The 17,247-nt window shown below is 38.7% G+C and overlaps 1 protein-coding gene across 9 annotated transcripts; it reads left to right on the top strand.

Moving 5' to 3' along the window:
• The first annotated feature begins 322 nt into the window (after positions 1-322).
• Positions 323-14,742, top strand: LOC104229568 (protein transport protein SEC23 A). 9 transcript variants are annotated; one of them, XM_070155779.1, is made up of 7 exons: positions 323-525; positions 637-668; positions 876-1,460; positions 1,623-3,443; positions 4,504-4,620; positions 4,699-4,770; positions 14,168-14,742. In XM_070155779.1, exons 3-7 carry the CDS (start codon positions 990-992, stop codon positions 14,303-14,305), a joined length of 2,619 nt encoding a protein of 872 aa, XP_070011880.1. In that variant the 5' UTR covers positions 323-525; positions 637-668; positions 876-989; the 3' UTR covers positions 14,306-14,742. The 9 variants fall into 9 exon arrangements, with proteins under 9 accessions (XP_070011880.1, XP_070011879.1, XP_070011878.1 ...); XM_070155778.1 differs by having other exon boundaries at positions 837-1,460; XM_070155777.1 differs by having other exon boundaries at positions 637-691.
• Positions 14,743-17,247: the final 2,505 nt, after the last annotated feature.

Here is a 17,247-nt window from a genome sequence, read left to right as displayed (position 1 = left end):
TTCACGTGTCACTTCATCATTCATCTACTTGTCGCTAACCAAATTTATCCCATACAATATCGATATACGGTACATGCGTATCACCCTTATCCTAGAACTAGTATATACTATAAATAGATAACAGCTTTTAATGGGCAATCTAACTTGATATGAGGAATGTTACATTGAGACTTTCCAAAAGAAAGAAAAAGAAAAGATAACTCTTTCTGCGGTGCGCCATGGCGGAGAAGCAGCGAGCCACGTGTGAAAAGGCCAATTTAAGAATACACGCTCGATGCCTTCGTATCACCAGCCAATCGTAACAAGCCTTACTGCCACCGTGGACATATACATTAAATTGCTTAAATCCCTACTCAATATCCCACGCGCACCCTTGACGCGCCATGTTTAATTCTCCCTAGGGGAACTAGTGCTCACAGAGAAGAGAGAGAGCAGCTGCCGGTTACTTTCCCCGTCTCTGGGGAACTCTCCAAAAATCAATCTTCAGTTTGTTGATACCAAATCCCAGCATCAATTGGAAATCAGGTATGTCAATTTCTCTACTAAAAATGTAATTACCCACGAAATTTTCAAGACTGTCCCCTTTTACCAATCTGGTCCGACTCCATAATTCTGTTCTTTTTCTTGATTAGATAGATTTATCATCCCGGAGAAAAGACCTCATCTGGGTAAATTCCAACTTGGGTGTGCGGTAAATTCTGATAAAATTGACATCTTTACTGTTTCTTTAGGTGCATGTTATGATCAACTGAATTCTTGGATATATTGCATTATACATATTCCTTCTCTGGTTTTAAGGTGTCATCCTCATTTTTTAAACTGTGGTGCTCTTGTAGATTTTGCTGACATTTGTTTCCAATTTTTCTTGGACCTAGAGTCTCCGAAGAGATCTTGGATGTGATTGAGGAGGGTTTTGGTTTTTTTAAATCCTCTAGATTCTTACCTTGTTTAAAATCCGTGCAAAAAGATTTTCTTTTGATGCCATTTTGATGGCGAAACGACCCGAATCATCGGTTGGATACTCTGTCACTATACCACCTCCTCAGCAAGGCACTGCCCAGTCACCAATTTTTAGTCCTCCCCCATTCCCAGCAACAACAGGTCCTATATTTCCTCCACCACCAATTGTACAACCAAACCAGATTCCTTCTCCATCTATGAAGACTCCTAATTTACCATCACCTGCTAATGGGGTTAGAACTGGAAGCCCTGCTCCTCATTTGAGTACCCCACCTGGACCTCCTGTGTTTTCGTCACCGCTCCAACCTGCTGCTGTTCCGTTCAGAACTTCTCCGGCCACCCCGCAGCCTGTTGCCTATTCCTCTGCTTCGTCTCTCCCCACATCATCACCTCCGCAGTTCTCGAATGGCTCTGTTGATCTGCATCACCAGAGTTCTGATGCTACTGAAGATTGGACACCTGCTACGGAATCTCCAAACGTTCTCTTCTCGGCTCACAAGGTATTGAAACTTATTTCTGTCGTAGTGTTTTATCCTTATAAATCTGATAGTAATTCATTTCACTATGAGCCGTGCGGTTACTGGTCATTTTTTGAAGTCACTGTCTGTTGCTGTTTACATTTAGCCATTTATTCTTACTGATGATTGGCTTGTCTTCTGAAGGTGTTGAAGCAGAAAAAACTTGCAAATATTCCAAGTCTAGGCTTTGGGGCATTAGTTTCTTCCGGAAGGGAGATGTCACCTGGTCCTCAAATGATACAACGTGATCCCCATCGTTGCCATAATTGTGGAGCATATGCAAATCATTATAGCAACATTTTACCTGGCTCAGGGCAGTGGCAGTGTGTAATATGTCGTGATCTCAACGGAAGTGAAGGGGACTATGTAGCTTCCAGCAAGGAAGAACTTCGCAATGTGCCGGAACTATCATTACCTTCAGTTGATTATGTCCAGACAGGGAATAAGAGGCCTGGTTTTTTCCCAGTGTCTGATTCCAGAGTTTCAGCACCAGTTGTTCTTGTAATAGATGAGTGTTTAGATGAACCTCATCTCCAACATCTTCAGAGCTCTTTGCACGCATTTGTGGATTCATTGCCTCCAACTACAAGACTCGGGATTGTCACGTATGGAAGCACCATTTCAGTTTATGATTTTTCAGAAGAATCTGTGGCATCAGCTGATGTATTTCCTGGTAACAAATCACCAGATCAGGAGTCCTTGAAAGCATTGATTTATGGGACCGGGATATACTTGTCTCCTATGCACGCATCTCTTCCTGTGGCACACTCAATATTCTCATCATTTAGGCCATACAAACTTGATATTGCAGAAGCTTCTAGAGACCGTTGCCTGGGTACAGCAGTTGAAGTTGCTTCGGCAATTATTCAAGGTCCATCGGCAGAAATGTCACAGGGTGTTGTTAAAAGGTCCGGCGGAAACAGCAGAATTATTGTCTGTGCTGGTGGACCAAATACATGTGGCCCTGGTTCGGTTCCGTATTCTTTTTCTCATCCTAACTATGCTCATATGGAGAAAATTTCATTGAAGTGGATGGAAACCCTAGGTCGTGAGGTGTTTAGGAAGAACACAGTTGTCGATATTTTATGTGCAGGCACATGTCCAGTAAGAGTGCCTGTCCTGCAGCCTCTTGCAAAAGCCTCTGGGGGTGTACTTATTCTCCACGATGACTTTGGAGAGGCTTTTGGTGTGAACTTGCAGAGAGCATCTGGGAGGGCTGCAGGTTCACATGGTTTACTGGAGGTCCGCTGTTCTGAGGATATTTTTGTTAGTCAAGTTGTAGGCCCCGGTGAAGAGGCGCATGTGGACAGCAATGAAACTTCTAAAAACGACGATGCTCTTGTCATACAAATGCTAAGCGTCGAAGAAACACAGAGTTTTGCGTTATCCATGGAAACCAAGAGAGACATTAAGCGCGATTTTGTGTATTTCCAGTTTGCCTTTAAGTTTTCTGATGTCTACCAGTCAGATATCACCAGAGTCATCACTGTTCGATTGCCTACTGTGGACAGTGTTTCATCATATCTTGAGAGTGTTCAAGATGAAGTGGCTGCTGTTCTTATTGCCAAGAGGACACTTTTGAGAGCCAAGTATGCCAATGATGCACTTGATATGCGAGTCACGGTTGATGAAAGAATCAAAGAAATCACAAGCAAGTTTGGTTCTCAAATGCCCAAATCAAAACTCTATCGGTTTCCTAGGGAGCTCTCTGTGTTACCAGAACTCTTATTCCATCTTAGAAGGGGGCCACTTCTGGGAAGCATTCTTGGTCATGAAGATGAGAGATCTGTGTTGCGAAACTTGTTTCTGAATGCAGGATTTGATTTGTCCCTCCGAATGGTGGCTCCTCGCTGTCTGATGCATAGACAAGGTGGCACTTTTGAGGAACTACCTGCTTATGACCTTGCTATGCAATCTGATGCAGCAGTTGTTCTTGATCATGGCACTGATGTCTTCATTTGGTTGGTATGCAACTTACCTCTTTCTTTTAAGTGCCATTTAAGTACTTGCATTTAGCATTTCTAGTAGATCCTTTAGTTTTTCTTTAACAAAAATTAGATCCTTTAGTTTTTCTCCTTTGCTTGTTTTCTTTCCTTCTTCAGCTCATGAACCTTCATGCTTGATTACGTCCTAATATTATTTTATATTTTATTGTTATCTGGCCCCTTTTTTGTTTAAGTAACGGATAGCTTTTATTGATATCTTAGAACTCATTAGAAACACTAAGTAGGTGCTGGAGTAAATATTACAGAGGGTTCGCACCAGTGATTTGATCTAGAATATGACGGGCTCACATTTTGGGAAGTAAAAATGAAAATAAGGATAAGCTATGGACTGGAATGTGCCGCACTATATGCAATAATCTGAAGAACCGTCAAGATTGCTGGCCTGAGAGTTGTAATACATAATTTAGAAAAACGAAAAAGGGTGGATGATATAATAATTCTCATAGGTGATGGTATAATAAGTTATTCTCTGTTTTTCCCTGAATTAACCATTACAAATGCTTGGTAGAATCTAGACATCTCTTAGTGCATCCAAATAATATTCATGCCCCCCTCTCGATCTCAAATTTACAAACCTGATCTGTGAAATTTTTGGTTGGGATCAGCTTTCAAGTAGAAGTCGAATGCACCTGGTATTGACTTTCAGATATATCTTCATGTCTGTGCTTCCTTTTCATTTTTTTTACGTATTTGCTGTCATTGTGCGAGGATGATGGCTTGCAAGCTACTCTGTTTGTTTTTCTTTAGCTGCTTTAGATTCATTGTGGATGCTACTTAGAATGAAGTACAGTATAGAGATTTTCTTTTTTTTTTCCAGCTTTTTCCAATTACTAATTTTGGTGGTCATACGTCACTTGTCAGATTTCCTTAATTAAAAAGAGTCATTTGGAAGCTTTGAACATAGGAATTTTATGATTTTCTCTTTTCGTTCTGTTGAATTTTTTAAATTGAGTTTATCTTATTTATTTGTTTGTTTATTTTTGGATGTTATTCCATGTCATTTCATCGGATGTATTCAGGGTGCAGAACTTGACGCGCAGGAGGGTAAAGGTGCAGCAGCATTAGCAGCTTGCAGAACTTTAGCTGAAGAGCTCACAGAAGTGCGGTTTCCAGCTCCTCGGATTCTTGCATTCAAGGTATTCTTGTTCCTGATTTTAAAACTATGCATTCTCATATTTTGAAACAATGGATATTTAAATTTTGGTATGCCACAGGAAGGGAGTTCTCAGGCTCGATATTTTGTTTCCCGACTGATACCGGCACACAAGGACCCTCCTTATGAACAGGTAAATGGATTTCAATTATGCCTGTCATTAGCCACTTTCATATACTATCTGTTTTTATTATTTCTGTTTGAGTAAGATTGTTGAGCGGCAATGAGTTATTAACTATGTATTGAAAGGACTGATCTTTCCAAAGCAGTATAATCTGATATTCTCTCTCTCTCTCTCTCTCTTCCAGCGATATTTTTGTGTTTAAGCATTTGATTTACAGAGTAAATTAAACTCACAGCATAGTAGCATACTCAGTATAATCTAGGGATGGCAATTGGGGTAGGGCAGGGCAGCACAAGCTTTGGCCTACTAAGTTTTTAACCCGCCCCGCCCTGCCCTATTTAGCATTTTCCCAGAATTTGCCCTGCCCTGCCCTGTCCCGCCCCGTTTAGACTCTTCTTCATTTTTTATTTTTTTTTGTAATATTCTATTTAATTTTTTTTAAACATATGATTTTACAGAAAATGTGGGATTATTAGAGCAAAAGGAAATCAAAAGAAGATTTTCTCATATCTTTATTATGATATATTTGAAAAGGTGAGAGCGGAAAAATTAAAACATTCGTGAGTAAAACGATGCACATTTTGATGAAATATATATTGGAGATTACAAATCAAATTATGAAATAATTTGTATTCGAAGACAATCAAATAATGACAAATTTCCTTTCAGTTTGGAGGACATCAACGATTTTGGCATTTCAAGAGTTCATCCTAGTCATTTTATCTGGAACAAATTTTAATTATAAACATCAGTCATTTAACTTCTTTCTGGGAGATAATTAGAAAGGAAATATGTTAGCGGAAACGTAAAAGAAAGAACACAAGATTTAACGTGGTTCGGATCAAAATAATCCTACGTCCACCAGAGAACAGTTGTCTTTTTAATATTAACAAAGGAAGGGGAGAGTTCCCAATTACACTTAAGAGAATTTCTCTCTTAACTCTCTACTCACTACAATGTGTTGTATTATTTTTGGGATGGTTTCTACAAATGAAGGAGTGCATCTATTTATAGAGGTAAAGACCTCCTCTTGATGTCATTGGTGACATCAAACTACCTCCTCTTGATGTCATGGGTGACATCAAAGGAGGAAGCTTCCTCCTAGCATCCACACCAACTCTTTCCACCAACTCTTCCAATTGGCATGCCATTGTTGACTAAACATAAACCAACACCTTCAATCTCCACCTTGGTTTGCATTTCGAGCGTGCGTGTGAACAACTCTGGCCAAAACTTCTAAGCTTACTGGGCAACCCCGTTGTAAGAAACAAGAAGAATCAAACCATTGTTGAACATACCACCTCCACCTAACAACTGTTCTCTTCGGAGTTGCATCAGTTGATGCACACCCCCGCCAAGTCCTTGCAGTGTGCAAACTTAGCGAGTGGGACTATCTTGGTCAACATATCTGCAGCATTATCGTCTGTGATAACCTTCACGACCTTGATAGTTCCCTCTTCAACAACATCTCGAATAAAATGAAATCTGACATCAATGTGTTTAGTGCGCTCATGAAATCTCTGATTTTTCATTAGATGAATAGCACTCTGACTATCACATCTAAGAGTTGATTCCAGCTGAACCAAACTCAATTCTGCTACTAAACCTTTCAACCAGATAGCTTCCTTCACCGCCTCCGCTGCTGCCATGTATTCTGCTTCTGTCGTAGACAAAGCGGCAATCGACTGCAAAGTCGACTTCCAACTAACGGCACTGCCAACGAGGGTAAAGATGTATCCAGTTGTGGACCTTCTTCTGTCAAGATCTCCTGCATAGTCAGAATCTACATAACCGAGAATTGAAATACCTCCACCACTTTTTCGAAAGGTCAGACCAACACCAGAAGCTCCTTTGAGATATCTCAATATCCACTTGACAGCTTCCCAATGCCTCTTTCCTGGGCTGGACATGTATCTACTTACCACACTTACAGATTGAGCAATATCTGGACGTGTGCATACCATAGCATACATAATGCTACCAACTGCACTGGCATAAGGAATCTTTGACATATGCTCCACCTCATCCTCGGACTGAGGCATTTGTAACTCTGAAAGTTTAAAATGAGGAGCTAATGGTGTACTTACAGGCTTGCACGTATGCATATTGAATCTCTTGAGAACCCTTTCAATATACCTCTTCTGAGAAAGATGTACAACACCGTCTTCTCTTGAAATCTCCATACCAAGGATTTTCTTTGCAGCTCCTAAATCCTTCATGTCAAATTCCTTACTCAACAGTTTCTTCAAAGCATTTATCTCTGTAATGTTGTTAGCAGCAATAAGCATATCATCAACATACAACAGTAAATAAATCATTGAGTTACCAGACATCTTCTTGTGATACACACAGCTATCAAATGCACTCCTTGAGAATTCATGTGTAGTCATGAATGCATCAAACCTCTTGTACCACTGTCTAGGGGATTGCTTCAAACCATACAAAGACTTCTTTAGTTGGCATACGTGATCTTCTTTTCCCTCAGCTAGGAAACCTTCAGGCTGATCCATATAGATTGTCTCTTCTAGATCACCGTGTAAGAAAGCAGTTTTGACATCAAGCTGTTGAAGTTCCAAGTCAAATTGGGCAACCAATGCTAGTAGCACGCGAATTGAGCTATGCTTCACGACTGGAGAGAAATCTCATTGTAGTCAATTCCCTCCGTCTGACTGAATCCTTTTGCAACCAATCTCGCCTTGAACCTAGCATCTTCCACTTCAGGAATTCCCTCTTTCTTTCGGTAGACCCTCTTGCATCCAACTGTCCTCTTCCCCTTTTGTCTTTTCACTAAGACCCATGTCTGATTCTTGTGAAGGGACTCCATCTCTTCAGTCATGGCTAACCGCCATTGTACAGCATCCTTACAAGAAGTTGCTTCAATATACGAGGAGGGCTCCAGATCCTTAATCTCTTCTTGTGCAGCTACGAACGCATATGCAATCAAGTTTGCTTGATCTATAAGGCGTTCCGGTTCTCGTGTCTGCCTCTTCTCCCTCCCCTTTGCAATTGTGTATGGTTCATTGACAGCAAGTTCTTCAAGGTCTACATCTTCTGACTCATCTTTAACCTGAGTCTCTTGATCCTTTTCCTTGGCAAGCTCCACCGGAAGCTCCACCTGCTCGTCGTTCTTGTTTCCTGAAAACTCCACGGAAACTTTACGGGGATCAAGTATAGAGGATTCATCAAAGGTGACATCTCTACTAACTATAAATTTGAGTAAAGACAAACACCAAAGTTTGTACCCTTTTACTCCATCCACATACCCTACGAATATGGCCTTCTTAGCCCTTGGTTCAAGCTTTCCTTCATTAACGTGATAATAAGCTGGACACCCAAATACTCGTAAGTATGAATAGTTAGAGGGTTCACCTGACCATACCTCATTCGGAGTCTTAAAGTCAATTGCCGATGCTGGAGATCGATTGACAATATGAGCAGCAGTGTGAACTGCTTCAGCCCAAAATACTTTGGACATTTTGGCTTGTAGGAGCATACAACGAGCCTTTTCAAGAAGAGTTCTGTTCATTCTCTCGGCAACTCCATTCTGCTGTGGGGTATGCCTGACAGTCCTATGTCTTGAGATCCCATGAACCTTGCAGAATTCATTAAACTCTTCATTGCAAAACTCCAAGCCATTGTCTGTGCGAAGATACTTGATTTTCCGCTCCATTTGATTTTCAACCAAAATCTTCCACTCTTTAAATGCTTCAAAAGCATCACTTTTTGCCTTCAAAAAATGCACCCAAACCTTTCGTGAGAAATCATCAATAAAAGTGAGAAGATACCTCTTTTTGCTCTTCAATGGAAGTTTAGAAGGACCCCATAAATCTGAATGGATGTGGTCTAGCACTCCTCTTGTCTTGTGTTTGCCAGTGCTGAAGCTGACCTTCTTTTGCTTTCCTAGAACGCAGTGCTCACAGAAGTCAAGTGTGCTGATCTTCTCACCTTCCAAAAGGTTACGATTGCTCAACATCTCCAGTCCACGTGCGCTCATATGACCCAGTCTCATGTGCCATAGTCTTGCCTTGTCATCATTAGATAACTGCACTGTAGATGCATTTGCAGAGCCAACAATGGTGCTTCCGGCCAATGTGTAAAGGCCGTTCTCCAGCTTGCCTTTCAGCATGACTAAAGAACCTTTAGTCACCTTTATAGTTCCTGCTTCGCTCATGTACCTGTAGCCTTGTTCATCCAGAGTACTCAGGGAGATCAAATTCTTCTTCAGATCATAGTCGTTGCCAACGGTCCAAACAGCCCCTACCCCCCTCCCCCCGAAACACCCCCTAACCCCCCAAACTTTTAATATAACCCCTAAGTTTATTAAATTACACTTTGGCCCTATTTTCTACTATAAATACCCCCATTCTTCTTCATTTTTTCCCACAAAAAATCAATTTTCTCTCTCAAATCTTTTACATTCTAATATTCTATCTATATTCTATATTATTTTCTCAATTTTGTTACTATCAAGTATCAACTATCAACTATCAAGTATCAAGTGATAACTTTCAAGTTTCAATTTTCAAGTATTTGGGCAAATTTTTTGGAGCAACTTTCAAGCTTCAAATTAATTCGTCAAGTATTTGGAGCAACATTTTGGGCAATTTCTTCAAGTTTCAATATTTAATCACGGTGCACTCGTTCCATCTCCTAATTTTAATATATAATTTTTGCGTATCATTTTAGTGCTTAATTTTTGTGTTTACTTTACGTGTTAATTTTCGTATTTTATTTGTGTGTTTAATATTTGTGTTAGTTTTTTTAATTTAATTTCGTATTTAAATTATGGCACCTAAAAATGTATTTATTTTTAAAAAAAGCAGTAAAAAAAATAGTAAAAGTGAAAGTAGCAGTAATCCTAATCCTAACCCTTCTCCTAGACCTAGAATTAGAAAGCATATTGATGAAATGACTCATGTTGATGAAACTTCATTTTCCCAACCCCCCACATTTTATGATGTTCATGTCGGAGAACAATTAGATCATGAAACTTTACAAAGACAATTTGGCAATGATATTTTTTTGAGGATGAAGAAAATGAGGAAGAAGAATTAGATGAAACACCCACTAGTCCCGCAACACAAGCTCCAACTCAGAGTCAATCTCAGTCTGGAGATTTCCGTATTATTCAGAGATTGGATTAATGCAGAAAGAAGAAATCTTGGTTTTGAAAAATTAACCACTAGGAAAGAAGAAGAATACAATGAGATACTAACCACTGGGAGCGATGACGGCATGGAGCTCATGGAACATCAATCAACATTGCCAATTCCAGCAGAATCTCCGAGAGATATTATTGATAAGTTACAAAGAAGCTATATAGGAGCTTACAAATATTAGTATGATAATTTGTAATTGGCTACTAAGAGACCTAGTTCAAACAGAACCCTTCCTAGAAGGTGGCTGCGTAGATTAGGTGCTCTTCAAAAGAATTATATTTGTATTTGAGATTTGAAAGTTCTATTAATAAAATAAAAGGCTCTAAGCGTTGAATTTTATTTATGAATTGTCTTAGTTACTTAATAGTTAATACTTTGAAATTATATTAAATAAATTATAACTCTATTATAAATTTATAATTACTAGAATATTTCATTACAAGTCTTTTGTTTTAATATTTTATAATTCTTTACTTAGTTTTCTAATTTTCATTTTAACATAGGAACATTTAAGTTTATTAAATAAGTCAAAAATCTAGCCGTTGCAAACTTTAAAAACATAGTAAATTTCAAAAACTAGACGTTTCTGCTTCCCTAGAACGCAGTGCTCACAGAAGTCAAGCGTGCTGATCTTCTCACCTTCCAAAAGTTTACGATTGCTCAACATCTCCAGTCCACGTGCGCTCATATGACCCAGTCTCATGTGCCATAGTCTTGCCTTGTCATCATTAGATAACTGCACTGTAGATGCATTTGCAGAGCCAACAATGGTGCTTCCGGCCAATGTGTAAAGGCCGTTCTCCAGCTTGCCTTTCAGCATGACTAAAGAACCTTTAGTCACCTTTATAGTTCCTGCTTCGCTCATGTACCTGTAGCCTTGTTCATCCAGAGTACTCAGGGAGATCAAATTCTTCTTCAGATCAGGAACATGACGGACTTGTGTAATAGTCCTCACGACTCCATCATGGCAGTGAACCCGAACTGAGCCAATGCCAACTATTGCACAAGTTGCATTATTGTCCATTACTACGGTTCCTCCACTTTTCTTATAGCTGCTAAACCAGTCTTTTCGGAACGTCATATGCAGAGTGCAAGCAGAGTCTAACACCCATTTGTTTCCATAACTACTATTATTATTACACGATGTTGTTAGTACATAATCATTATCAAAATCATGTACCTGTTCAACTGTGGATGCACTCGCCTTTTCCTTGGACTTTGACATTGGGCAGTCTCGTTCAAAGTGCCCCTTCTTGCCACAACCCCAACACTCTGTATTCTTCTTGTTCACACGAGACTTTGATCTGTGCTTTGATTTGCTCTTTCCCTGTTGGCTAGTCCGGCCTCTCACAAAGAGCCCACTTGCCTGGTCATCTCTATCTCCTTCAATGTGCCTCCGCACATCACTAGAGTTAAGTGCCTGCAGCACTTGCTCAAGCTTGATAGGCTCCTTGCTATACATCATTGAATTCTCAATATCACGATATCCTGAAGTCAATGAAAATAGCAAAGCACATGCAAGCGTCTCCTCCTCCTTTTTAATTCCTGCAATCTGTAAGTCCATGACAAGTTTATTGAACGCATCTAAATGATCTTGTAACGAAGTACCTGACCCCATCTTAAATGTGTGAAGACGCCGTTGTAACAACATCCTTGTTGTCACTGATCGGTCTTGGTATAGCCCTTCTAGCTTTTCCCATAACTGTTTGGCCGTCTCTTCGGTACCCGTACTCACTTCACAAAGCACGTTAGGTGCAAGGGATAGTTGGATTGCACTCAATGCATCCCCTTCAATCTTCTCCTTGTCGGGAGTTGATATATCCTTAGGATACTTTCCGTCAATAGCATGGATTGAACCTTCCCTCCGCAGTAACGCCATCATCTGGATCTTCCAGATATTGAAGTTGTTGCGTCCACTGAATCTATCAATTTCAAACTTCATGGAACTCATCTTTGCTTGTTCTTCCTCCTTGGATCGTTAAAGAATCATGTTGCTCTGATACCAATTGTTAGCGGAAACGTAAAAGAAAGAACACAAGATTTAACGTGGTTCAGATCAAAATAATCCTACGTCCACCAGAGAACAGTTGTCTTTTTAATATTAACAAAGGAAGGGGAGAGTTCCCAATTACACTTAAGAGAATTTCTCTCTTAACTCTCTACTCACTATAATGTGTTATATTATTTTTGGGATGATTTCTACAAATGAAGGAGTGCATCTATTTATAGAGGTAAAGACCTCCTCTTGATATCATTGGTGACATCAAACTACCTCCTCTTGATGTCATGGGTGACATCAAAGGAGGAAGCTTCCTCCAGGCATCCACACTAACTTTTTCCACCAACTCGTGCAATTGACATGCCATTGTTGACTAAACATAAACCAACACCTTCAAAATATTTTTTAATAATTAGTGAAAACAATGGGAAAGGTGAACTCTACAGCAGCTGAACTTATACATGAAACGCATTATAATGCGTATATTCAAAGTAGGAATTGGGGAAAAAGAACAAAAATAACCTGACCCAGTTATTAACTTGGAATTTGCCCCTGCCCTGCCCTATTAAGATTTTCTAAAAATAAAATTTTGCCCTGCCCTGCCATATTAAGAGTTTTCCCTGCCCCACCCGCCCCAATTGCCATCCCTAACTACTATAATCCCACAAGTGGGGTCTGGAGAGGGTAGTGAGATCTTACCCCTACCCTGTGGAGGTAGAGGGGTTGTTTCTGAATACCCTCGGCTCGAGGAAGAGTAAATTAAACCTTGTGGTACGATAACAAAAAATGATATCTGGCCAACTAACAAGCACAAATAAGAGTTATTACTAGGATAATAATGTAGCCCATATTCATTACGATGGAGAGGTTTGCATACTTTTATAGGGAAAAATCTTTCAAGCTGAACTTATACATGAAACACATTATAATGTGTATATTCAAAGTAGGAATTGGGGAAAAAGAACAAAAATAACCTGACCCAGTTATTAACAACTTGGAATTTGCCCCTGCCCTGCCCTATTAAGATTTTCTAAAAATAAAATTTTGTCCTGCCCCATTAAGAATTTTTCCTGCCCCGTTCGCTCCAATTGCCATCCCTAGTACTATAATCCCACAAGTGGGGTCTGTGGAGGGTGGTGAGACCTTACCCCTACTATGTGGAGGTAGAGGGGTTGTTTCCGAATACCGTCGGCTCAGGGAAGAGTAAATTAAACCTTGTGGTACGATACTAACAAGCACAAATAAGAGTTATTACTCGGATAATAATGTAGCCCATATTCATTACGATGGAGAGGTTTGCATACTTTTATAGAGAAAAATCTTTCAAGCTTAGAGTTATGGAGCAAATGTTCTGTCTGGTATTATCAGAGAAGTAGTTATGCCAACAGATCAAGATAGTTAACAAAATCTGGGCATTCAAGATATTAGAGTTACCATTAAAAGGAACCAGAAAGCTATGCAGAATATTGGGGAAATGCAATTGTATGAACATTGTTGTCCAAATTTCAACATATAAAGAAGATTCGCCTGAATAGAAACCATGCAAGGAAGAAGACGAGTAATGCAATCTTTCCTGAAAGTAGTCATAACCAAGGATGTACTAATATTGCTATGAAACACAAAAAAATGTGGTGAAAGGATCTCATCAGTGAAAGGAACCAGCGCCGCAACAGATAACGAGTTAGCGCATATAGCAGCTTTGAGAATTGGCCAGGAGACTATAAAAAGACCTTGCTTCCTATGTCAATAACTATCAAATTGTGTTTGAGAGAAAGTTCATTAAAACGAAAAATGAACTTCACATATAGATTTTTGGTGGGTGGGTTTGGTGATATTACAACGAAATTCCCTGCTCTTATAAATATAAAGGACTGGTTATTATTATTATTATTATTATTATTATTATTATTATTATTATTATTATTATTATTATTGACCAATGATAAGCTGAATGTTACAGATTCTTATCATTTATAATGATTGAAATGAAGAATCCTCTTTCCGTTGCCAAAATGGCAAGCGAACTTTTCTTGTCCTTTGTTATATCTAAGAAAATTTATATACAACAAGTTTATCTAGAGAACGATTAAAAAGTGTGAGGGATCAAAGGTGACGAAAGTAAAACTTGACTGCTGCTTCTTGCTTTATTAACACTGCGAGTTTTCCTTTGTTAGAATTTTCAGTTCTGATAGATTCCTTCTCATTAAAGGGCATTCAAAATTGTAACTTTGCTCAAATTACATTGCAGGAAGCAAGATTTCCACAGCTTCGGACGTTGACTGGAGAACAGAGAACGAAGTTGAAAAGCAGCTTCCTTTACTTCGATGATCCTAGCTTCTGCGAATGGATGCGTAGTTTGAAAGTTTTGCCACCTGAACCAAGCTAAGAGTCCTAATAAACATTCATCGGCAAATCTTCAAGGAGCAAGTCCCAGGGAGTTGCATCCGGATGTATCATCGGGTCTAATGGTATAGACACTTAGTTGGGTCGTGGATGACAGCCTCCATCTCTTAATTTTCTGCTGATTCCTGGCTACCATGCCAGAAAATGAACTCTTCCATTGTGATTGTTTTTTGTATGGTGGAGTTTAAGGGACTGAATTCTTTTGAAATAAAAATTTCCTATTCTATCTACTTGAGATTCTTTTTTCCGTATAGGGAAGCAAAAAGGATATGAATTTTGAGTGATTTGTAACGACATAGATCAAGTTTGCGACTTGCTTAGCAGTTATTACACAGTTGATGTTATGAATTGGTCAATTCTCTGTACTCTGTAGACATCAGTGAAGCATTTTTTTTAAGTCCACAAAAGTGTTTGCCATAAGTCTACTTCGCCACTTGAGCTTCTAAACTACTCTGAGCTTCAGTTCATGACTTGTTCTTTATGAAATGGGTTGGTAATGGCATATAGCAGAATGGCTACAATAACGACAAACCCAATGTAATCTCATGAGGTAGGGTCTAAGGAGGGTAATGTGTATGCACACTTTATCCCTACTTTGTGAAGATAGGGATAGAGAGTTTCCGATAGATCCCCGGGGCAGAATGGCTAAAAGGACATATATACTTGTATAGTAGATCTCTCTTCTCTGACTGTGCGGCTTCTTATGACTAGCAAGATAAAAAAAGAGAGGAGAAATATGTAAAATTTTCTTACTGATATATTACATAGTTGATTGATTTGGTTGATATTAGGAATTGTTCTTTCACCAAAAGCTAATCAGGTTGCTCAACAAGTACCTTTCAGTTGGCAAAATAGAACAATAAGAAAATGTTTTGTTTTAAATGCTACCACTAGGACAATATGGAATATGGAAATGTTATAAGCTTGCTTTTTCAGCCCACATAATTTTCTAACAACTTAAAATAGAAACAGTACAAATAAATTTAGATTAAAAAGAAAAGCATATTTCGTGCCAAAAATGCCAAGGTAAATACATGGTGTTTGATTTCGTTTAGGTTTACTCTTGGACAAGTTTTTTGGGGAGGAAATGCGTGCTTGGTTTTGAATCCATTTTCTTAAAATCTACTGTGAATTGGTTTTTGATTTTCGAGAATAATTTAATCTTTTTTTTGGAAATTAAAATGCATTTTTTCCGTCGAAATTAAAATGTAGGGAAAAGGGTCTTATTTACCCCTTTACTTTAGAAAATAGTTCATTGTTCTTGTGGCAGCAACATCATTTTCATTATCGATGTCATCGTTGAACACATGAGCAAGCGTTACGAAGCATTTCTGTGTCAATGTCGTCTTTGTCAATCTTACTTACAAGTAACACTGCAATTGATGCTCAAAAGTTTAATTTTTGGAATTGAGGTTTCCAACTCATTATTGTGCAATAAGAAACAAAATGTGATAATGATGATGGGTGTATTTCTATGACAAATACATCTCTGTGATTCCATTCTAATTGAATGGGTACAAAAAAAAATAGAGAAGCAGATAGCGAAAAATTAAGCAATGAAGATGAAGGAAGTCAAGCCTTTCATTGGTTAGACGCTAGTATTCAATAATTGAGATAGTGACTTTTTTCTCTCTAGTGATGGTGATGGAGAATGAGGAGGAGAAAGGGAGCTGCAATTGTTTAAAAAGTGGGTACAAGTTAAAAAAAATTTAAAAAATGGGTATAAGTTAAATGGGGGTGACCAAATAGGGTGCCCCGTGCAATTTTTACTATATTAGCACCTGTTATACTGTCAGTCCATTTAAACCCCTACTGTTAGTAAAGTAATCGCATTTGTCCCTATTTTTAACAGATTTTCACCGTGGCAAGGGCCCGATTATTAAGTCCAATGTGGCCTGACATTTTGGGTGGGGTGTATGTCATGTGGCATTCCACCTCACCAACTCTTATTTTTTCTTATTTTTTCTTTTGCTTTTTCTTATTCACGAACCCATATTTTAAATTGACATGGTGGACTGAGTATTAGTATACCTGGTGAGGATTAAATCCATATCCTATGAAATAACTCATTATCGAAATCTCATAACCCATTTAGCCCGTCAAATAAATAAGAGGCAATCCAAATAATTTCCATTTCAGAACAAATTCTTTTGGAGGCTTCGAAATTGACCAAAATAGAAACGGGGTTTTTGGGGAGAAATTCAAAAATAGCTAGATTTACAAGTGGTCATTCAAAAATAACCACAGTTTCAAAGGTAATTGAAATTTAGTCACTTTTTATGTAAAGATAAATTTGAACGAAAATATTGTTCAAAATCCGGAAAAATACTCCAGCATAAAATACTCCAACATATTATACTGGAACTTCAGTCTAATATACTGGAGTTCCAGTATAATACACCGGTCCAGCATAATATACTGGAGTTTGGAGCACCGGTGCTCCAGTCTACTAGAGCCAGCAAAGTATACCGGTCCAGCATAATATGCTGGAAGTTCATACACAGGTGCACCAAACTCCAGTATATTATGATGGACCGGTCTCTATTGCAGTAAAATAGTGGCTATTTTTAAATGACCAGTCTGAAAACTGGCTAGACCGTGCTATTTTAACGGATTTTTGACCACTGCAATATATGTATGAGTCCAAGGCTAGAACTCTAAGGTCTAAACCAATTAATCCTTCATTAATCTCTGTGTCGTGGTGTCTTCCTTTGCTTGCAAATTTATTTGTTTCTATTCTTAATTTCAATTTTCAACTTCATAATTCTTTGATTTTAATTGGAACTCTTGAAATAATTGTGTATATGGGCCTTTCAAAGCTTGCTATTTTATGCCAAAAGGGCAAACAAATTTCGCAAGAGCATTGAGTCGCCTTGCCGGATTTTTTTCCTCTTCTCTCTATTCTCTTTTTTTTCTGTTGCAATT

This window comes from Nicotiana sylvestris, chromosome 9 (assembly GCF_000393655.2).
Source record: "Nicotiana sylvestris chromosome 9, ASM39365v2, whole genome shotgun sequence".
Classification (NCBI taxonomy): Eukaryota; Viridiplantae; Streptophyta; class Magnoliopsida; order Solanales; family Solanaceae; genus Nicotiana; species Nicotiana sylvestris.
Note: the sequence above shows the minus strand (reverse complement) of the source record. Positions and strands in the feature narration are given on the sequence as shown.